Raw genomic sequence first — 22526 nt, 5'->3', positions numbered from 1 at the left:
AAGCTACTTCTACTATCTGAACACAATCTTCACCTACAAATAAACATAAAGATAATCGAAGTAAATATCTAGGAAAAGGGCTTTGGGGAAAAGAGAATAACGTTACATTTGCAGTTCCCTAATTCAAGTCACAGAAAAATGTGATTTGCATTTTATATATTGTTGATTAATTGGAATTAAAACTGTTTCATGACAGGCCTGTCCCTTCACCTGGTATTGGGTTGTTGTTTTTACAAGGCCGTCTAGTAATGTTGTCACATTATTCATTTTATAAGCCTTTTCTATGAAGCTATTGACAAAAAGGTGTTATGGAAAACAGTCTCTGCAAATATTGGAAACCATGATGGCCAACAGATTTGTCTTCACCCCTGAATTTGTAAAGGCATTGGGTGTCATATTATCGTTGTCACCACACTGTCTATTACGTTCTGGACATTATTGTAAGCCCCGTTTTGGTCATGTAGTGAGAGGATACCTTTCAGAAGGAAGGATTAAATAAGAAAACTTTAGACTGGGACACTTGCAGTATAGAGTTTGAAATATTCCCATACATTTCGTAATTAAGTAGACTAACTACAACCACTCGAATACTTCAAAAATTGGGCCTCCCTCATTTGTAGAAAGAATACGAATTTACAATTAAATAATTATGTATTCTTTTCGTTGTTACTAATTCTTTAGTCATGAATCAGAAACTAAATTTGAAAACTGGGTCTAGGCCATACTTTCTAAGTCAGATTTCCTGTAATCTTTGTGTCCATACAAATATAAATGTTTCAGTCATAATACAGACAAGAAAATAGTTTTTGTGATTGTTGCAGCCAGCAGAATTTTCACGTGACGTGACAGGGCCACAATCATCATTTTATGTATTTAAGGTTCTATGCTGAGAAATAGCCTAGAACACACCGTAAGATTAATTTTAAAAGTGCAAGAAACCATTAAGATAAAAAATCCATAAAGGAAAAAATCCATTAAAGTTAAAAAAAAAAACTGATTAAAGTTTTATAAAGGGCTGTTTTTCTAAGGATTGAAAAGTAATGCTTTCACTGTAAAATATGACTTGTTTGATTCTTTGTAGGAATCAGATCACACCTCATCCTTCTGAAATTGTGTGTATTCAGTAGACCAATTTCAGCTGCACTTTGGTCGGATTAGTCTAAACAGCATCACCTATATATGTTCTCTATTAAATTAAAATGAGTACAAATTTATTTTATTTATGTGATTACTTTTGTGTGTATTTACACAATGCCCAAGCAAGGTCTACTCTTTAAAGGTGTTATGTAAAGGCCACATTCCTACATTAAAGCCTCTTGTTTAACTTAAATACTGTAACTAAGATTTGATTTATTTCAGGAGCAGCAGAAGTTGGTGGAAAGCATAACTAGAGATGTAGAAGAAGGTAGGTGGCCAAAATGTACTGATTCCAGTTAGATATCATTAATTTCTGAAATAAACAATAAAGAGTATGGCATCCTTCTCCATGTTTTGATAATAGATACTACAATAACTATTTTCTCATGCATTGCAAGTGGGAAAGTTGAAAGCATAAACAAGCATTATGAAGAATACATTTCTTCCTCATTTATTCATCACGTGTAGCCTTTCGAAAACCTCAAAGTCCATGTATCTCTTTTTATTTCTGGCCGTCCCCTTCCTTTCCTCTACCACCCATATGGAACTTTTAACTTGCACATTGAAAACTGGGCTTCATCAACCTATCCTGTTTTTGCTAGTGATATAAGGCCCAGTAACCAGGCTCATCTAGTAATACTTAGGCAATTACAGTCCATATAGCTGTCACCTGATCGGTGACATTTAAACCTCCAGTCATTGACTTTGTCATTGGTTTACCTTTTACCTTCAGGAGAAACATCACATACTTTTGCATGGTTATAACCACCCAAATCAATTTACTTCTTGCCAAATAATTCGGCCTTCTCTCTTGCTACTAACTCTAGTCTGCCCCTTTGCTCTAGCATCTATTGATAGCTAAACTAGACTACTTCTCATTCCATGCTGTTCTTCCCCACTCTAGTCTTTGCATCTGCTTCTTCCTTCTATGTGGCATGCTTTTTCCTTGTCCTTCAGATACGAACATACGTATCACCGCCACCAAAAGGCAGACAATATTGACACAAAGCCAGGAGGTCCCTTCTATGTGTTCCGATAATGCCCTGCTTTATATTTGTATGGTATATGTGACTCTGAATGGAAATGGCCTGTTCACCTGTTTTTCCAGTTTAGAGTAGGTGATGGTTCTGGGGTGGACCATGTCCTCTTCACCTTGTAACTTCAGTGCTTGTTGTACTACCTTAGCACATGCTTGTTGAATAAATGAATGAAGAATGAGACAATCAGAAGCTCTGAAACTTAGCAGGAAGAGCAGTTAACTCAGTGTGCAGCCATGGGCAAGTGATATGTAATAGTAATCTCCTATTGGGTAGTGGAGTCTTCATAGGTTTTTTTCATTCTTCTTAACATGTATACTTACATTTTAGATAAAGAGTATGATTCTTTCTTTTTTTTTCTAGCTGATGCTGAACTTCAATCTGAACACCGTCTACTTTGCTCTAATATCTAGTGATGATCTAGTTTTGAATGCATCACAAGAATATATGTCGTTTTTGAGTAAGAACTATATGATCTGAAATATAAATAGTTCACCTTTACTGGGCTGTTTACATAGCATTTTCCTTCTTTCCCATTAAACATATGGCATGTGAAAATTCTTACTGAAGGAAAATATTTTCGTTTCATATGTGTATATGAAAATCTATATAGTATTCAAACTGTGTTTCTTGGCGTCTAACTAGCTTTGGAGCAGATTTTGTGGATGAAAACAAGCAGTGTTAAGTTTTACATACTCATGCTGCCCAAATACTAGCTGTTTATCCAACACCCAAACAACCAAGTTGTCATTAATACTGCAGTGGTGTAAACTGATAGCTATTTTTCAATTTTCCAATATTTATCACTGTGTATGAACCTAAAAATTTTCACAGACATCATTTTGGTATCTGCTGTTATGGTTACGATCAATGTTTGGATGTATTACAGTTGTTATAGTGCCATAAATCTGATTATATTAATATATAATTTTAAACACAGATTCATAAAGCTGTCCTCTTACAGAAATAAAATTTGTCTAAGGTTTTTCACCTTTTCTAGTCATTGATTTATCGATTTGTTTTTTGGAAACAGTCTTAAAATTAAGAAGCTTCTGGTTACGCCGACTTGGCAGAAATGTCACACAAGTGATGCTGAGTTCTTCCCAGTGCAGCAAATCTGGAGGCACGTGCTGGATTCCGTTACTGGCAATGTTGACTTTGATCGTGTGGTTAAGAAGCGTCGCCGAGTTTGTCCACCATAAAATTACTATTTCCCCTTGGTTATTCCCTTATCTCTTGTGTGCAGATACCCTGAGACTCTGTAAATATATCGTCAATCCTCAAAATCTCACCCACTAGATGGAGCACCCATTGATGACTCTTGCTGAATCAATGCCTTGATGGTTGCCAAATGATTATAGTATGATTCTGTCATCCCTCCTGCATTGATCAATACATCCAACGAAACACGCAAACAGATGAGGGAGGAAGGAAAGCTTATTACTTTGGTGCTTAAATGCTCCTGATTTGCCCAGTGGTAGCCATTTCAAGCTCACAGCATATCTTTTTGACCTGTCCCCATTATTCTTTGAGCACATCCTTCCTCTCTCGACAAGTTGTTCCAAGCTCATCTTGCAGTTGTCCGCCCCAGCCCTGCCATTGGACATTTTCTATAGAAGCCCTGAATCCTCTTAGGGGGGAGAGTGACATCGGGAGACCTGGATCTGGACACCAGATGCGGTGGGTATGCATGTTGCTAGTGGTTGTCGTTGCTCTCGGGCTCCCTCAGTGAACAACAGGGATTATGTGTGTCAACAGAAATGCACGCACACACGCACACGTGGGTTCAATATCAAATATAATGAAAACTATGAATTCCTACCAATTCTTCTAATTCCAGTCAAATTCCACAGGGATCATTCCACAGGGTTTTTTCTTCACTCTCTGTTAAGTCCCTTTTATGGCAGTAAGGTGGCTCCCATCATCTGTATCTTATTTGTTTCATCTCCTTGCTGTGCCCACGCACATGTCCTCCTCACTGCCTTGGATTCCAACGCCCCACATTGAGTGGTGACCACTGTTGATCCCACTGTCTGCCCTCGCCCTCTCCCAGTGTGTCCCCCCAGTGTTTCTTACTTACATCTCAGAACTTCCATATGGGGTAGTTTTTCTTCTGTTTGTAGTGGACATCCTTTAGAATTTTCATCAGTGAGAAATGCCTGGTAGTGAATCTCTGTTTTTGTTTTGTCTGAGTGTTGGCACATATTTTCACTTCGTAGAGAATTCCACGTTGGTACTTAGTGTCTTTGATGATATGGAAGATGACATTCTGTTGCACTTTGGCTTCCATAATTGCTGTTGAGTAATTGGTTCTCCAACTGTTCCTTTTTTGAACATAATCTATTCCACACCCTGCCCCTGTCCCCACAATCTTTGGTTGCTTTTAAGGTTTTACTCTTTGCTTTTTTGTTCATGAATCAGGAAAAAAGTAATCAGAGACTGTTGCTATTGTAGTGCCAGGCCATTGGGGTTCATGCCCTGACAAGTTTGCAATGGCCTATTTGTGCCCGGTGAGCGTGGAGACTTTTGTTTTCTTTCTGACCTCCCATGACCCCTGCAAACGCTTTCCGTCTTAGGCTGTGTATTTTGACCTTGGTGACCACTGTAATTCCTGGCCACACTGAGCCCGGGGAAGTGGTGGTCGTTATGCAGCCAGATGCTGTGACACGTGCTGGTCTTTCCTGCTGGTGTTTGCTCACGGTGCCCAGAGGGCTGGCTTTAGAATTTGGATGACTGCAGTTTTATCTTGAACTGCACTCCTGTTTAACAAGCTTCACAGGTTCTCTGCAGACGGTGTACCATCGGGGCCTAAGTAACAAGTGCAGCCGGGGCATGGATTCACTTATAAGGACAGGAGGATAATTATTGCTGCTTTTACAATCTGAATTTTCAACCACGTGTGCAGGCCAGACATTTAGTGCAATAAATTCCTTGTGCCTTGTGTGCTGCTAAGAAGAAATATTGTGTAACTGAGGTTTAAACTGTGTGTACTGATTGTTCTCTTTTGGTGGTGTTTAAACTGAATAACAAGCAAGGGGGGAATCTATGCACAGGCCAACCCATGGATACACATTATTTAAAAACAGCCTTTTAGGAGTCATTCATTCCCCACTTTGTAGTTTCAAGTTGGACACGGATTTGTTAATTTAGATAAAGTCTGATCTTGATTTTAGACATCTGAGACCTAACGTGTGGCTTTGACCATAGAAAGGTGGTAGAATTTTATTAACAACAAACAGAAAGATGGGGGCCTTATTGATAAAAGAAAAAACAAAAACATGGCACATTCTTGGTTTGAGGGAAGAGATCATTTCAGTGAAGCTGCAATAGCCCCAGCGCCCCAAAAGCCACTCAGGATTCCTGCACCTGGAGGGCTTGGTCTCAAGGTATCAGCTCTTCTTCCGAGGACAGGAGAAAACGGGGTGGTTTGACAAGTGTGCTGCAACCTTCCTATAAGAATAGGTGCAATAGAATAATAACAGAATAAAGAAATCCAGGTTGATTTCGCCAGAGGAAGTGAAAGATTTCCTCAGGAGGAAGGTTGAGAATTTGAGGGTCAGACTCAACAGATGTGAAGGAGAGCTGAGCTCCGTAGGTCAGGGGAGGCAGATGTGGGTGATCTCCCTGCTCTCACAGAGGGTTTCAGGAAAGGGGTGGTGCTTTCATTGTTACTAGATCGGAAAGGGTGACTGTACCCCAGAAACTTCAGACAGGAAGGGATGCAGGATCTCAGCTGACTAGAGTGACCCCTGAGAGGGTGTGTCTAAAAGCTGCAGAAGACTTTCTAGGAAGAACAAGGAGGACCCTCCAGGCGAATATTGGGACAGCAGTATGAATTGGTTACCAAATATCAGGGCAGGTTGGAGAGGGGAAGTCGAGTCACATCAGTGTAAAAACTCAAAAATTAGTGAGTGGCTGTTAAGGTGACCACGTATTGTATGTTGTACCATGGGAAAACGTGCCCAAGAAATCATGGTTAGGATTTGTGGTAAAGCACAGAAAAGATGAGCTATGTTGGAGGGAGGGTGGAAGGAAAGACCATATACTATTGACTGATTTTGTAATAGTCGTTGGTCTGATGGAAGGATCTCTTCTGGGAAGGATTATGTAACCCAGGCAAGTTGAATGTGGACAAGATTTCTTTAGACAGCAGATGCTTTTGGCAGACCCAAAACTTGCTGTTTTCACATAGCTCACCATGGAAAACTTCATAAAACAAAATCTAGAGGAACATATTAGAAAAACATCTAGAGCAAATAGCAATGGGACAGAAAAGGGAAGTATTCAGATTTGGCAAATAGCATGGCCCTACTTGGTAGAGAAGGAAAGAAACTTCTGAGGTAAGTTAATCAGCTATGTCTTCCTGAAACTCGTAGAGAAAATTAAAATAATAGAAGCATATAGCATAAGCAGTGGATAGAAATGATACACATAGCCAGTAACGTCCTAAACCAGAGGAAAAGCCTCTCTGGACTAGTAATGACACAGATGGCCACTAGGGGCAAACTTCATCAAGAGCAACTTCTGTTTTCTCATGATGAGGTGTTTTTTATTATTAGTTTCAGGTGTACAACACAACATAATGATTAGACATTGACACACCTCACAAAGTGATAAACCCAAGTAGTCTACCACCCATCTGACACCATACATAGCTATTACAGTGCCATTGGCTATATTCCCTATGCTGTACTGTACATCCTGTGAATACATATATATATACATATATATATATATGTATATGTATATATATATATATACATACACACACATATATGGCATATATCTATATATGGAGATGTAGCTATATGGCAAAAAAATGTATACATATTTTAAGAAAGGAAAGAATTATTAAAAATGGAAAACTCAATATATACCAATAACAAAAGAGGAATGCAAGTCACATTTGAATTATGCAATTACAAGAGGTGCTCAAAGTGGTTACCATCAGCATCCATACACTTCTGATGATGGTGAACTAATACTTGAGCATATATAACAGTTCTTAAAATGTGTATACGTTTTTTTGGCCCTCGTGTGTGTGTGTGTGTGTGTGTGTGTGTGTGTGTGTGTATAATATATATATATAAATATATTATATATATAATATACATTCTATATACATATATATACATCTACATATATACATACATATATATATATATATATATATATATATATATGTAGAGAGAGAGAGAGAGAGAGAGAGAGAGAGAGAGAGAGAATGAATGGCGCTGCCGAGTGCTATCCAATGGGAAGGCAGGCATCTTCAATATGGGAAGCGACGCGTCAAACCTTAATAACGGTGACAAGTTTCAACTTGTTTAGTGCAGTCATTCAGGTGTAAGCTACAGTTAAGAAGAGAAGGTATGCTTTAAAGTGTGCCATAAATCATCCTCCATCATGATAACGCTCCGTGTCACACATTGCTTCTGATATATGGCAATTTCTGTCAAATAAAAACATTATGGTGTGTCCTCACTCACCTAATTCACCGGATCTGGCACCATGTGACTTCTGGCTCGTCCCGAAAGTCAAACTAATTCAGGACATGGAGGCAGCCAGGAAAGCGCAACTAAAGACACTCGTGAAAGAGGACTTCCAGAACTGCTTCAGAAAGTGGCAAGAATGCTGGGATAAGTGTGTTCAAAGTGAGAGGGAGTATTTTGTGAGGGATTAATGGCAATGCATCTTTCACTGTAATACGTTTTTTTAATTTAAATATTCACCGAATGTTTTGATCACACCTCGTGTATACATATGGACATATATGATATATATATATATATATATATATATATATATATATATATATATATATATATATATATATTACATATATCTCAGGCTTGAGATACAAGTTCCTTTCGAGCAGGAACTGAGTCTCTTTATATTTACTATGTCCCACATCACCAAGTACAATGTTAAGGCACCAGAAATGTGTGTTGAATTAATGTGTTCAGGAGAGAGGGAGTAAGTAAATGAATAAATGAAAAAATGAATGAATGGAGAAGTGAGCTTCAAGTCCTCTCTGATTGACCAATCTGCCTTTGCTCAGGGCAATATTTCTCTAAAAGAGGTCCTTCGCTCTTCTGCATTGAAGTCATCTGAAATGATTGTTTAACATTCAAATTCCTAGGCTCTACCCCCAATCTCTACTCAGACAGTGTGAAGTTTGGGCCGAGGAATCTGCATCTTAACCTGAACCTCAGGTGATTCTGATGGGGTAGTTAGGTAGATAGTAACGAGCAGGACAAAGAGAGACTTAGCCCCAGTTAGAAAACGCTTTGCTGCAGCTCCTACTTGGGTCAAGGCTTCTTGCAGCTGCCCAGCAGGATTCCAGGTTTGCACATACCTCTAAATCAAAGAGATACGTTGTTAAAAGTCAGAGAAAGGAGGACATCCTGCTTATCCAAGTACACATCCTATTCGTGAGGACAACAAATACCTTACTAGCCCAGCAGAAGAACGAGGTACAATGTCATTCCTGGTAACAATTCTTTAGCACACAAATTTAACAGCCACTGGTTTATCGGAGTATGTTTAGGAGATCTTTTTTGAATGATTAATTGGAATAACGTGGACTAAGCACCACTCCCTTCCAAAGATTTTATAATTCAGCTCAAACTTTTAACAACCTGGATGGCATACTCTTTGAGTAAGAAATCAAGTCTCCTGGAAGAAAGGAACTTCTAGTTTTTTGGCACCCAATGTTGGAAGTTACTTGGAATTGAAGTAAATTGCAAAGCCTATAACGTTTGTATATTGTTATGCATTATCTATTCGTCCTGTAGCATTGGTTCACTTAGGAGTTTTATAACTTGCAGGGAACCCTGAGAGAAGCAACATTCTCAGGAAGAATCTATGGTAGCTTCTTAGTCTCGTCTTCAGTGGTCACCTGTGTGTGCTCACGAGAATACGTCATTAGTGCTCTCCTTTGTGTTCCTTTTTGAAATGTCTCTGGATGGGTGGCATAGGACACAGGGAACTTTTTCCAAATTATGTCGATGGTCACGCTCTGGAAGCAGCTTCTAAACTGAGCAAGAGATCCTTTAACTGCAGCCGGCAGAAAATCTCTCTGGGCATCTTCCACCTTATCGGTTCTTTTAATGGGAGATTCTAAAAGTGTAACAAACAGAAGGTGAACCCAGTAGGTCTACCATTCCAACTCAACTTTGCTTTTTTCTTGTCTCCTTTCCACAGTAGGGTGCTTCCTCTGTGAGTACCTAAAGCTTTGACTTCCACCTTCCCCAACAGGTACCACATGCAGTTTGTGAGCACTAGACTTTTAAGTCCCTTGACACAAAGAATTCCACTGAATTGGTTCTAAATGATTTGGTGTCTTTTCCCCTCATCCTCCACTTATATGGTATTCACTGAAATTCCATTCACTATTATGAGGACTACAAGAAACAGAGGACTAGGACCCCTTCTTCTGGAGTTCCCCATATTAATACTTTTCACCCAAGTTCCAAGTCTCATGTTCACTTGAGCTCTCCTCTCTCTCTCTCATCTTCTCCAACTTTTTAATTATCTTCATAGGTTTTTCTAGAATACTTTCTGGTCACCTTTTCTTGAAGAATTTTTCATCACTTCCGTTCTTTGCTGTTTCATTTCAGAAACGCGTGCGCACTCACGTGCACACACACTGTCGAGCAGGAGACCCTGCTCGCCGCCCCATTTTTCAGGCGGGGCGGCCTGCGGGGTCTCTGCTCCCGCTCCCCACACAAAAACGCAGGATACAGTGAGGCCAAAAAGGAACTCCCACGGAGCCATAGGTAGGGGAGTCATACCACTATGGTCTCACTGGAGGCTGGGCCCACTGGACGCGCGACCTGCCGTCCGCCTTTCCGCCAACCGACCGACCGACGACTCTCCTCCACTCTCTTGACTCTGTTCCTCTCCTCTCTTCCGCTCTTCTCGGCTCTCCTCTTCCGCTCTCTTCGGCTCTGCTCAGCTCCTCGGCAATCCTCGGCAGTCCTCGGCTCTCCTCCGTAGCCGTAGCAGTTATACCAGCGGCCAATCGGCTAACAGGCCACAGCCGATGGCCAATCAGCCACAGCCCACGGCCATCCACCACCCGAGCCAGCACCCCTTCACGTGAGGCCGAGAGCCTGTAAACTACTCTCTGGGGCTCTGGCCCCTCCCCCCCCACAAACACACACACACAATTTCCTGTGCTAACTCTGTGTCTAGGTGCCGTTTTACTGGGAAGTCTGTGTTTGACCTACCTTTCCATTATTCTACAATATACCACGTGCGAGGAGAAGCAACTATTTTCTTGTCCACTTCTTATTCTGGTCCACATGTCACACTAAAATGGAGCAAAAGAAAGGGTCTCAGCCAATAGGAGTGCTTTCCTTTGGCGCCTTCTACCGGACACAGATAGTCACAGGCTGAGAAAATCAGATTAGACTTAATGAGCATCAGGAGGCCCACTGCATACCTGGAACTATTCTCAACAAATTGTTTCCTGCTGGAAAAATGCTTTATATCACTTCATGACAAATCTCTCCCAACTTCTAATGAGTATCTCAGAAGCAAAGGGGTCTTTCCTGCTACTTCCTTTCCATTTCCTTTGCAGTTTCATGAAGTGCCTGTTTTCTTTAGTCAAACAAGTCATGAGATTTAAGGGGCCCTGTGACAACCAGCAAAAAACAATTAGAAAACCAAAGCCACATTTTGTCATTGTAACTAGCATCCAGCATAGTGACTAGCGGTCTGGAATTGGTTTGTTTTGTTTGTTTTGTTTTTGTGGCTTTTTGAATGAAATAATAAACAATATTTGAAGTGGGGTATATGACACACAGATGTCTTTCTTTTAAGGAGAGAGACTTCTAGACTTGCCAGTCTGGGTGAGTAATGATTAATAAACTCCTAACTAAGAACTGTTTTCCCACCTCCAAAGTATTGAATCTGTTTAGACTAATGGGGAAAACACTGAAAAGAAAAATCAATAACAAACTCCTGCAAGAAGGAGTAAGGATTTTGTATTATAGGTTCTCCATGAAACTCAGGCTAAAACTGAAGAAATATTAGACTATTTCAACATAATATTAGACTATTTCAACATTCTTCTTAAAATTGATCATTAAAATATTTGCCCAGTGTCATGGTTAATTTAGCTAGGACAGAATGTCAAGTTGTATGGTCACACACCAATCTGGATGTTTTTGTGAAGGTATATTTTAGATGTGATTAATATTTAAATCAGTACCTTTGAGTAAAGCTTACTACCCTTCATAATGCGGTGGGCCTCGTCCAGTTGAAGGCCCTAAGAGCAAAGACTGAAGTTTCCCAAAATGGAAGGAATTTTCTTCAAGACCGAAGCATAAAATCCTGCCTGTGTTTCCAGCCTGCTCCCTGTGTGATTCAGACTCAAGACTGCAACATCAAGTCTTACCTAAATGTCCAGCCTGCCAGCCTACCCTACTGATGATAGATAGATAGATAGATAGATAGATAGATAGATAGATAGATAGATAGATGATGGATAGATAGATAGAAGATAGACAGACAGACAGACAGACACACAGACAGACAGTCTTCTATTGTGTTTTTCCCTTCGGGAGAACTTTGACTAATATACCCAGTACTGCACTTTAATGTATACTCCATATAACTGGATCTCAAACTTTGACACATAGCAGGATACACACCATTTAAATCATTGTCTCTGAGAACACAGCCCAGTGCATCTGTATACTAGATAATAAGTACACTCAGTTTAGAACTATGTGACGTGCATCACACCAGATTTAATGAAGGGCTTTTAGGTGCATGTTATAAGCTTATTATGTATGGCCCAGAAAAAGGGGAAGGAAATAACATTTAATTTACATTTACTAACTTTTAATAAACACCTGCTATGTGCCAGGTAGCAGACTGGGCTCTTCCAAGTATACCACCTTATATCCCATAGAATCCTCTTAAAATTATAGAATAGATGGAATTACCTCAGCAAGGTTAGGTGACCTGCTCAGGACAACCTTTCATGTGTTCATCAGGTATTGCTGAGCAGCTGCTTTTGGTCAGGCACTTTGCGTGGCTCTGGGCCCAGAAAAGTAAACGAGAGACATGGTCTCCTCATGGAGCTAAAATTCTACAGAGTACAACCAATAACAGTCAAGTGAACAAGAAGTGAATAACATTGTAGGGAATGAAAAAATACTGAGAAGGAAATGAGCAGGACGAAGTGACATGGATCCAATGCTACGTCGGTCAGAGAAGGTTAAATGTAAGCTCACTGAGATCTGAAGGAAGTCAAATGAAGAATGAAGGTGGGGGGGTCGGGTGGCATCCTCGGCATTGCTGGACGGGGATGCCATCAGACCTGCTTTTGTATGTTCCAGAAGGAAACTCAAGGCGCCTGACATGGGGATGTCAAGTTTGGTGTAATCAACACATCGATGGGATTTAAAGACAAGGGAATGACAAGATCACCTGGCGAGAGACTCAGAGGGTAGAGCCCGGACGGAGCCCTGAGGACTCCAGCCATTAGAGGGCAATAGGAGGAGTGCCAGCAAGGATGCTGAGTAGAAGGGGCCACTGAAAATGGCAGGAGGAGAACCAGGAGAGATGAGTGTCCCAAAAGCCCAGCTAGTGCGACTGTCTAGGATCCAGATCTGATTCTGCATCCATGCCTTACCATTCCCTGAGTTTTAGCTACATCACTCCAGTTTCTGCCTGCATCATCACTTGACCATCTTCCCTGTGTATGTGCAAGTGTGTCCCCAAATCTCCCTCTGCTTATAAGGATGCCAGTCATCAGATTTAGGGCCCACCCTTATTCAGTATGACCTCCTCTTAACTTGATTACATCTGCGAAGACCCTATTTCCAAATAAGGTCATAAGGGGGTCAGTGTTTCAACATATTTGGGTGAAGGGACACAATTCAGCCCACCACAGAGGGAATAGTAGTTTTCTATTACAAAGTTTCTGTGGATTAGGAGTTCACGCACAGGTAAGATCAGGGTGTCATCGGGCTGAAATCTGGGGCTGTGGTTCTCATCTAAAGATCCTCTTCCAAGTTCACTGGTTGTTGGCATAATCGAATTCCTTGTGGTTGTAGGGCTGAGGTCCCAGTGTTTTTTCTGTCTGTTGGTCAGGGGTCAGCTATATCTTCAAAGTCAGCAGGAGCACATTACTCCGATGCTTCACCTTGTAAAGGCTTGCCTGGTTAAGGCAGGCCCTTCCAGGAATCTGTTTTGATTTGTTCAAAGTCAACTGGTTAGTAATCTAGTCATGGGAATAACATCTCATCATATTTCCAAGTTCCACCCATACGCAAGGGGTGGGAGTCATCTTAGAATTCTGCCTACTACAGAAGAAGCTTCTTTTAACCCCAGGAAGATTTAGAATTAAAGCATGCGTTAAATCTTTAAGAGTTATGTGTTTTGACTTTTTTTTTTTACGTTAAGGAGTGTGCATATTTGGTATTTATGTAGTTGCAATGTTTAAGAAAATTTGCCTAATTGGACCAAGAAGTCAGCCTTATAATTCCCATCTAAAATCATCTAATTGTAATCTGATTGTAAATGTATTTAAGTTGAAACATTCTAGTATCTTCAATGTTAGGAGAATTTAAGAATGAGCCCTTTTCACAGTTACTATATCGTGTCTGAGTTCTTTATACGGTTGAGCTTTTCTGAGTTGAAGGGATGCCATTTCTGACTTCTTCCATCTGCGCAGAGAAATCTGTACTCTTCACTGAGGTTGTAGCTAACTTCTTCAGCCTTGATTAGATTCTTAATTTTTAAAGCTTTTTTTATCCTAATATCTGCTATCTATTTCCTGACCCTAGTCCAGGAGAGTGGGGCCTGGTGGGGCGTGCTCAAGGAAGACTTTCTTTCTTTTTTTAACTTTCATTTATTTTAAGTGTGTTTTTCCAGGACCCATCAGCTCCAAGCCAAGTAGTTGTTTCAATCCAGTTGTGGAGGGCGCAGCTCACAGTGGCCCATGCAGGGATCGAGCCGGCAACTTTGCCGTCAAGCATACCGCGCTCTAACCAAGGGAGCTAACCGGCAGCCCCAAAGAAGGCTTTCTTAAGGAAATGATGTTTCATCTGAGACTGGATAGATGAGTCAGTTTGGGCCAGGCAGGAGAAGTGGGGAAGAGCATTTTGCTGACTGACTCACTCATTCTGAGTTCCAGCTCTGGGGCAGCAGCTCGAAAGGCGCCAGGGACACACAGGGAGGAAGCAAATCATCTGGCTGCAGAACGAGAGCCCGAGGGGCAGCCTCCCCACAGCAGAAGCGCTGGCAGAAACCATGGATTCCCCGCTGAGCCCTTCCCTCACCCACTGTCCAGACTCAGGCAGGTGCAACATCTGAGCTTCCACCAGCTTTGATCCTTATGATTCTAGAAGGCGAGTAAGGCAGGTGTTATCCGTTTTTCAGATGAGGACACCGATACTCAGAGAAGTGAAGCAACTATTAAATGGTGGCGAGAGGATCTGAGCCCAAGTCTTGAGACTGCTGGCTGTCTTTCCTGCTTAGCTGCCAAACTCTTAACGATCATTTTTATGGCTTATCATCGAAAAGCTTGTCTTTTTACAAAAAGCATCTATTGCATGAAATAGTATGCAAAAAAATTACTCTATTGTTGCAAATTACTGATTAAGATGTTATCTGTGACAAATGAGGGAAAGTAAAAGAGGAACCCATTCAAATGTCAGAGATCTGGATCTAGAAGAACTGGGAAAGAAAACAGAAGTTTCCCCCCGACCCCCAAAAAACTCATGAATTTTATTTTTTCTTGACCTGAAATCTGCCAGTCACATCTCCCAAGGGTTTCTCTCAACTCCTTGGCTTCCAATGGGCCATTTTTGTGATGTTGGGGAGACAAACAGTCAACTGCCAAAAAACCTGGGAAAGAGTTTTCAGCCTCAGGTGCTGAGGGAAACGCAACGGAGCAACTGACCTGAAACTTAGTCAAAGAGACACTGAAAGTAGGAAAACCACACCTCCAAAACCATCTTGGAGTCTGGGGGCTGTACCCTCCCAAAACTGAATAGATGACAATCAGAATGGGGGGGGTGGCAGGGCAGAGGAAGTCCACTTTGGATCATATGGAAGAAGTCTAGCTACCCTGAAGCAGCCATGTGCATGGAGTGGGAGGTATACAGGGGGGAAAGAGCCGACGGAGCCCCAGCCCTTTGAGTCTTCCCAGGTTTTGAGATGCCATCTGACTGCCGAAAGAATTCAGTCAAGAACCGCCAAGCAGAGCCCGACTAACTCCCACATTCATGAGCAAAATAATTGTTACTGTTTTCTCAAAAGTTCAGAAATAACAGAAGTAAAACCAACAAATCACCAAAGTAGTGATTAGTACAAGGTTATTGGGTTCACACCAAAAGACAGTTTGCAAAGTAAGAACATTTCAAACCCAAACATGGAATATTGCTATAAATCTCACAGCTTATAGAGTGAGAAAGCAGTGACTGTTCTTCACAGGGATTGGTTATTACATTAGAATTTTCTTAAATGACAGGGAAATAGGTCAGCAGTTACCTCATATCAACCTTGGGAAAGAGTTCAAGTTTTGCTTCTGATTTCCAGAGGCATAAGCAAGAAATGAACCAGGTCAAGTTAGACTTGCAAAATCAGCTAAATTAAGCTTTGCTGGTATGACTAAACTAATTTTATCTGCTCAGGGAATTTTCAAGGTTGGTCTCTGTTTGTTTTTTATTTTAACAGTTTTAAGCCAAAAATTGTGTGGTTGGGAGGGGGGTTGTTATACAGCAATAGATAATTGGACAACTGTTAACCTCCGCCATATCCCAAACACACACACACACACACACACACACACACACACACACACACACACACACATTTGATAATTAAGAAGCATTTATTGATTGATTTCAATGAGAGAGCCACTGTTCTATGCTCTGTAGCTATAAAGCTGGGGTAGAGATGGGGGTGAGAATCTCAATACGTGATTTCTCCCTAAGTCGCTTACAGAATAGAAAGAAAAAAGATCAAAACAAACAAACAGAACAAAGCCCCATGGGTGCAAGGTTGTAAGCACAGCAATCAAAGCCTGCTAATGTTATTATAGACACACAGGGATGGGGCACCCAACCCAATCTGAAGAATGGCTGGAGGAGGTTTCAGCTGAGCTGAGCCTCAAAGAACAAAAGGATAGAAGCCAGGAACAGAGGAAGGGAATGGAAGTGGGCAGACAGCATGAGAAGGGTAGCAAGGAAAGACATACACGCAGTGTGACAGGGACAACACTGCAAGGTGACTGGAAATGACACGGGTGCGGTGGGCATGAATGCGTAAGCTGGTAGGAGATGGGGATCGAATCTCCCAAGGGCATCTCAGCAGGGTACCAGCATGGTCAGGTCTCAGTTTGGAGCAGACCTCTTTGGCATTGGCTATGGAATGGCTGAGGCAAAAGAAGGTCGGAACAAGACGCACAGGTTGAGAAAGCATCAATGGGAGCTGGGGCCAGTGTGCGTGGGAGCTGGCTTTTATCATCTCACAGAAGACAATTAAGTCCCCAGGAATTTGGGGGAGAGACTGTGAAACCTTGGATAGCTTGAAATCATCCACAGTAGGAATATTTGCTCTACAGAAATTAATAATTGCTGTAAAGCAAGGCTTCCCTCCAGAGCAGGTGGTTAACCATTTACCAGCACATCACTGATGGAAGTAGAAATGCTAATAGATTCCAGAAAAGTTAAGAAGTAACAAGGGGCAAGCCTTGATGATTAATTCACTATGGGGGAAGAGTCAGAGGTGCTTCCAAATTTCTAATGTATACAAATGGGTGAATGTGAATGACGTGAGTTGCGATGGAGAATAGCGAGGAGAAGACAGTTTGGCCAAGATAATGAATTTCGGGGTTGTAACATGTTGATTTTGAGATGCCAGCAAGCAATTGATTGCAGACATCTGAAGCTTGGAGGAGGGTATGCGAAGGCCATGAGGGTCAGTGAGATTGTCCAGGGTGGGGAAGGAGAGCATAGAAGCATTAAGCATTAAAGGGTGCTGAGGGGGAGTGTCAGGAACACAAAGATTTCAGCTATGAGCGAGCTCTCAGATGGGGCATTCGGAGCAGCGGGGAAAGCACAGAGCATGTGATCACAGGTATCAAATGCAGCAGAGAGGGTCAATAAAATAATTCAACGGTAAGTACCTGTAAGTGATGCGTCCCATTTCACCATCTTGAGGTATAAAAAGTGGCATTTCGGGGCCGGCCCGGTGGCTCAGGTGCTTAGAGCTCCATGCTCCTAACTCCGAAGGCTGCCGGTTCAATTCCCACACGGGCCAGTGGGCTCTCAGCCACAAGGTTGCCAGTTCAATCCCTCAAGTCCGGCAAGGGATGGTGGGCTCTGCCCCCTGCAACTAAGATTGAACACGGCACATTGAGCTGAGCTGCCACTGAGCTCCCGGATGGCTCAGTTGGTTGGAATGCGTCCTCTGAACCACAAGGTTGCCGGTTCGACTCCTGCAAAGGATGGTGGGCTGTGCCCCCTGCAACTAGAAAAATGGCAACTGGACCTGCAGCTGAGCTGTGCCCTCACAACTAAGACTGAAAAAGGACAACAACTTGACTTGGGGAAAAAAAAAAAAAAAAAAAGGTCTGGAAGTACACAGTGTTCCCCAATAAAGTTCTGTTCCCCTTCCCCAATAAAATCTTTAAAAAAAAAAAAAAGTGGCATTTCTTTAGTATTCAAACACCCAATCCTCTAATTATCAACCACCCATCCTAACATTCTTAGGGTTTCTACCTCATATAAAGTCAGACATGCTTACACGGTGTAGATATCTGTTCCAGAAAATGAATATATTACATCTATTACCGTGTTTCCCCGAAAATAAGACCTATCCAGACAATAAGCTCTAATGCATCTTTTGGAGTAAAAATTAATATAAGACCCGGTCTTATTTTACTATACTATAAGACCAGGTCTTATCTAACATAATATAAGACTGGATCTTATATTAATTTTTACTCCAAGAGACGCATTATCGCTGATTAACCGGCTAGGTCTTATTTTCAGGGAAACACGGTAGTTCTGTTTCTCTGAAGAACCCTGACTAATACAAACAAAAAGCCTAAACTGAAATTAAGTTAATTTGGTGACTACTGAAATAGGACACCAAACACAATGAACCAAAAGGAATTCACGTTTTTTTTAGAGCTAGACGGAAGCTAAGAGTTCACCTGTCCTGGCCTCTTTACCTCCCTGATAGAGAGGTAAGTCCCAGGGTACTCTGCCCCTTCCTGCGTCTCAGGCTGGGCCCAGGTAGCCTGACACCCAGGCCTGTGTCCCCCACTCCACCAGGGACTTCTGAGAAGAGAGATGTCTCATTGTGGAAAAAATAAATGAGATGGAAAACAGACAAATCACGTGTGTGTCAACACTGACAGGTGAATTATTTAATTAGAAGCAAGAACCTATGCAGAAAATGAAGTACTGAGACTATTTCTCACTCCTCAAACATACATAGAAGATAATGACAATACTTTTCAGACCATGACAAAGAATTGTGATATCATGATTATTTTTCCAAATCACTGGCTCTGGCTAATTAAGACTTTAACAGAAAATTTTGCTCCAAGAACTCAACAGTTTTACAGCAAAACAGGGAAACAAAGATTTAATGTTAACTCCATGTTCTGCCTTGATTTGATAGAAAGATGGCAGGCACTAAGAGAGCTTCTCTGTATACGCAATGGGAAAGGAGTAGGAAGCCATTAATAAGTAGTATTATTACTATGGTATTCCTATTTAATATTCACAGAGGACCAACAATCCCCTAAAGGATAAATACCCAACTCCTTCCCAATGAGTTTATTGTTTCATGATTTAGGGACATAGGATGAAGGAGAGGAACAAGGACCACACACACACACACACACACACACACACAAACACACACTCTCTGGCGTTTCATAAAGCGGTGCCATTTTCCCTGGGATTCAAGATACTTGGCTGAATCTGCTGCAAATTGGCGGCAGTTGAGAGTCTACTCCCAGAGCCTCTTTCTGATGGAGGCCTCGACTATACACCTCACTCCTCATACTGTACAGGCAGATGCTGCATATCAGTAAGAGGAAATCAGTCTGAGTCCCTCTTTCCAATTCATTCAGGTGTATATCTAGAAGTGGGATTGCTGGCTCATGTGGTAATTCTGTTGAACTTTTCGAGGAACCCATCCTCAGAATATTTGGAGTCAATGGTGAACTGAATCTAAAGCTCAAAGGAAGCCCAGACCAGCTCAGCTACTGAGTAGATGTTGGCCCAACAGGAGAAGGGACATATCCTTTCTGGGACAATATGATTATTTACCTCAGGCTCTAATGTTCTTTTTGGTGTTTTTCTGCAACTCGACTGAAGTATAATTTACATGCCACAAAATTCATCCATTATAACTGTAAACTCAGTGATTTTAATTACACTAATAGTTGTGCAGTCATTACAATCCAGTTTTAGAATATTTTCATCACCCCAAAAATACCCTCGAGCTTGTTTGCAGTCAAAGCTACTCCCAGCACCAGCCAAGCCCAGGTCTACTTTCTGTCTCTCTGTTTCCCTTTTCCAGACATTTCATATATATATATATACAATCATGGTCTAGGTAGATCTTTTGGATCTGGTGTCCCAAGTATGAATATTAGTTTACTGGCTCAGATGTACATAAAAATATTACATAGCTTTACTTTCCACTCAGCCCGTGCCAGGAGGGATGTAGGGAGATCCACTGTCAGGCATCACTGCGGCCTGGAGTGGAGGTTCTCCTTCTCTAGGGTCTTGCAAAAATCTAGAAGGGCCTTCAGTACCATTGGAATCAGGACCACTTGTTCTTCAGCCCATTCATCTTGCTGCTGATACCCTCATTACCCAACACAAGGGTTCTTCTAAGGAGAAGGCAGGCTGCTCTATTATTTCCAGTGACAAGTGTGGACTCCAGAATCTGCCAAAACTGTGGGGCCAGGTTCTCTAGATCTAATAGATGCATCACACAGCTGTGTGACACCAAGAGCTTGCCTGGTGCGGCAGGGGCTCAGGAGACCACCAATCCCCACCCCTTCCACTCTAGAGTAGTCATTCTTCTCTCCAACTGCTGAAAAGCCCCCTACCCCATCCAGCCTATCTCCCCTTTCCCCACCATGACACCTGGGATATATAAGGTGTTTAGTGAGAATGAGCTCTCTCAAAAGGATGGTGCAAATGCCCTTGAAGTAGGAAACACAGGGATTAGCTGCCTTCTTCAAACAGAAGGAGCTAGGGGGTGGGGAGGAGCACAGAGATCATTTACATAAACGAAGGAGTACCTCCCTAAATACCCTACCACAAAACCACATCAGCGAACAGCTAAAAGCAAGGTACAGTTTCAGTTTTCTTAGGGGCACTTAGAGTCCATCTACTCGTGGAAGTGTGACAGAGGAATGAGGTACCGCCTGGACTAGTCAGGCTGAGAAACAAAGCCGGCTCTAACACTAGCAATCTAATAATACAATTAACACTGCACCAGGCATTGTTCTGAGCATTTTACATGCATTCTTCCTTTAATCCTCACCAGGACACGAGGCAGTAGGTGCTGTAGATTTCAAGCCTTTGCAGCAAGCTCTGATTCAGAATTCAGAATTGTTTGGATGTTAGCAAGGTAACACATGCCTGTAATTTATATAACATAACTCCCCAAGAGGATCTGAAGCACTTCTCATACAAACTAGTCAATGTGCCTTCAGGGAAACAAATAATCACAAGTGGTCTAAAGCCTGTAAAAGGCTTTATGTACATCAGTTTAGGCCAGGTTTTGTCTTTAAGTGAATTAAGAAAGGGTTTGGTTCTCGGAACTTTTTGTTATTAGGGATCCGTAGTCCTGCCCCCATTTTACAGAGAGCGAATGAGGCACAGCACCAGCGTGTAATTTGTCCAAGGTCACATAGCTGCATAGTAAGAAGTGGTGGAGGTGCTCAATGCCTCAGAGGCCCTTCCTGCTGGGAGCAAGTAGGTGGAGAGAAAATTCCCTTGACCACTTTCTGTACCAGAAACTCATCCCCAACCTTCCCACTCTGTAGCATGGGCAGCATTGCATATGAGCTTCCTCCAGTCCCACCCCCCTATCCCCTCCCCCCTCCCCAGCTTCTCTCATACTCAGTTCATCTTACCTTACTATGGTTTAAAATAGAAGAAAGCCCAGTGGAGTGTGACTCAGCCCAGGCACGCCTACCAGGCCCAGGAGGGGCGCTCTGGAAGTGAGTCTGGGGGCAGTTACTAACTCGCTAGCTGCCCCTGCTCTGCTCCCGGGGGTTAACCTCAGGGTGGTGTGAAGGGCCAGGCAGGAGGAGCCGGCCCGGAGCAGGCGGTCTAGATAGCGAAGCAGAATCCTGCGGAATCTTTCCAGGATGCCAGGAAAGGGAGCATATGCCTCTTGCCACTTGTATTAGGATTCCCCCGCATCCCCGTGCCTGCGGCTCATTTCCATCTCATCAGTGAGCAGCGTGGATGCTCATCCACACGCTGCTTATTCCCACTGATTTCAGCAGCGTCAGCTCCTTCATTCCAAAATCAAGGCTTCCAGGTATGACGTCCTTCTTGGTCTTCAGCGCAAACCGGCTCCCAGACACTCTTCCAGACCACCTGCAACCCCGCCCTAATCGCTGTTTTCCAGTCTTGCTCGAGGGTCCCATTGCCTGCCTGGTGCTCCGACCGCTGAGATCAGATGACTTCTGCGTCAGGTGTGCTCGTTCCTGCTCACCGTGCTTACACTGCAAACTCGCGCGGTTCTCCCTCCTTCCTCGTCTTGTTTCCTTCCTTTTAATTCTGACAAATCCGGAAGCATCTTCCCTCCTCTGGTCCAGTAGAGCAATACCCCTGCTTCCCAGGTACAATCCAGGTCAATGCAGTAATCCCCCTGCCTGGGGCAGCTGAAACATCCAGGAACAAAACCAGGTGTTTTGTTCCCTGGTAACAAAAGCGGAAAAAGCATCCCGCAGCCTTTTTGTTTATAATTAAAGGTCTATTTTAAGCGTAAAATCAGGTGGAAAGCCATGCGTGCTCAGTTACCTACATCCAGATGTAAGGCTTTTAATAGAGATCGACGCCTAGTTCCAAGGATGCTTGGGACCATCCTCCTCTTTCCACGGGGTGCAGCGACCCCCTGTGGATATGGCTTTATATAGGGACCCCCGCGGAGAAGAACGACTCCGCACACATGGTTTAATTAATAATTTATTTTGATTAACGCCGTTCGTCACGGTTATCACACTGACACCTTGGCGCAATCCTCATTATCCCGGTCGGCGCCTAGAGCCAGCGGGAGTCGGCACAGGGAAGAGGGGCGGAAGGACACTTGGGGCAGGGCCCTCGGTGGGCTGGGGCC

General features: G+C 42.6%; 1 protein-coding gene and 1 long non-coding RNA gene across 5 annotated transcripts in view; one reads left to right on the top strand and one right to left on the bottom strand.

Moving 5' to 3' along the window:
- The window catches only part of LOC148759222 (ankyrin repeat domain-containing protein 26-like), a 13614-nt gene extending 10450 nt beyond the window's left edge, over positions 1–3164 (top strand). The window contains exons 4-5 of the mRNA XM_088788893.1: positions 1360–1405; positions 2538–3164. Of these exons, the coding sequence (XP_088645019.1) occupies positions 1360–1405; positions 2538–2587 (96 nt within the window). The 3' untranslated portion in view covers positions 2588–3164. The remainder of the gene's footprint in view (positions 1–1359; positions 1406–2537) is intronic.
- LOC148759221 (uncharacterized) overlaps positions 1–22526 on the bottom strand; it is a 26025-nt gene extending 3499 nt beyond the window's left edge. The window contains exons 1-3 of one of the 4 annotated variants that reach the window (XR_016018024.1): positions 21313–22327; positions 17326–17534; positions 8023–10488 (exon numbers count right to left, since the gene is read on the bottom strand). This is a non-coding gene — a long non-coding RNA (uncharacterized LOC148759221). Of the gene's footprint in view, positions 1–8022; positions 10489–14279; positions 14536–16010; positions 17535–21312 lie in introns of those variants that run through there. The other 3 variants (XR_016018025.1, XR_016018023.1, XR_016018022.1) reach the window with 3 other exon arrangements.

This window comes from Rhinolophus sinicus, chromosome 1 (genome assembly GCF_057876585.1).
Source record: "Rhinolophus sinicus isolate RSI-liver-muscle chromosome 1, RSI-T2T, whole genome shotgun sequence".
In the NCBI taxonomy this organism is placed as follows: domain Eukaryota; kingdom Metazoa; phylum Chordata; class Mammalia; order Chiroptera; family Rhinolophidae; genus Rhinolophus; species Rhinolophus sinicus.
Note: the sequence above shows the minus strand (reverse complement) of the source record. Positions and strands in the feature narration are given on the sequence as shown.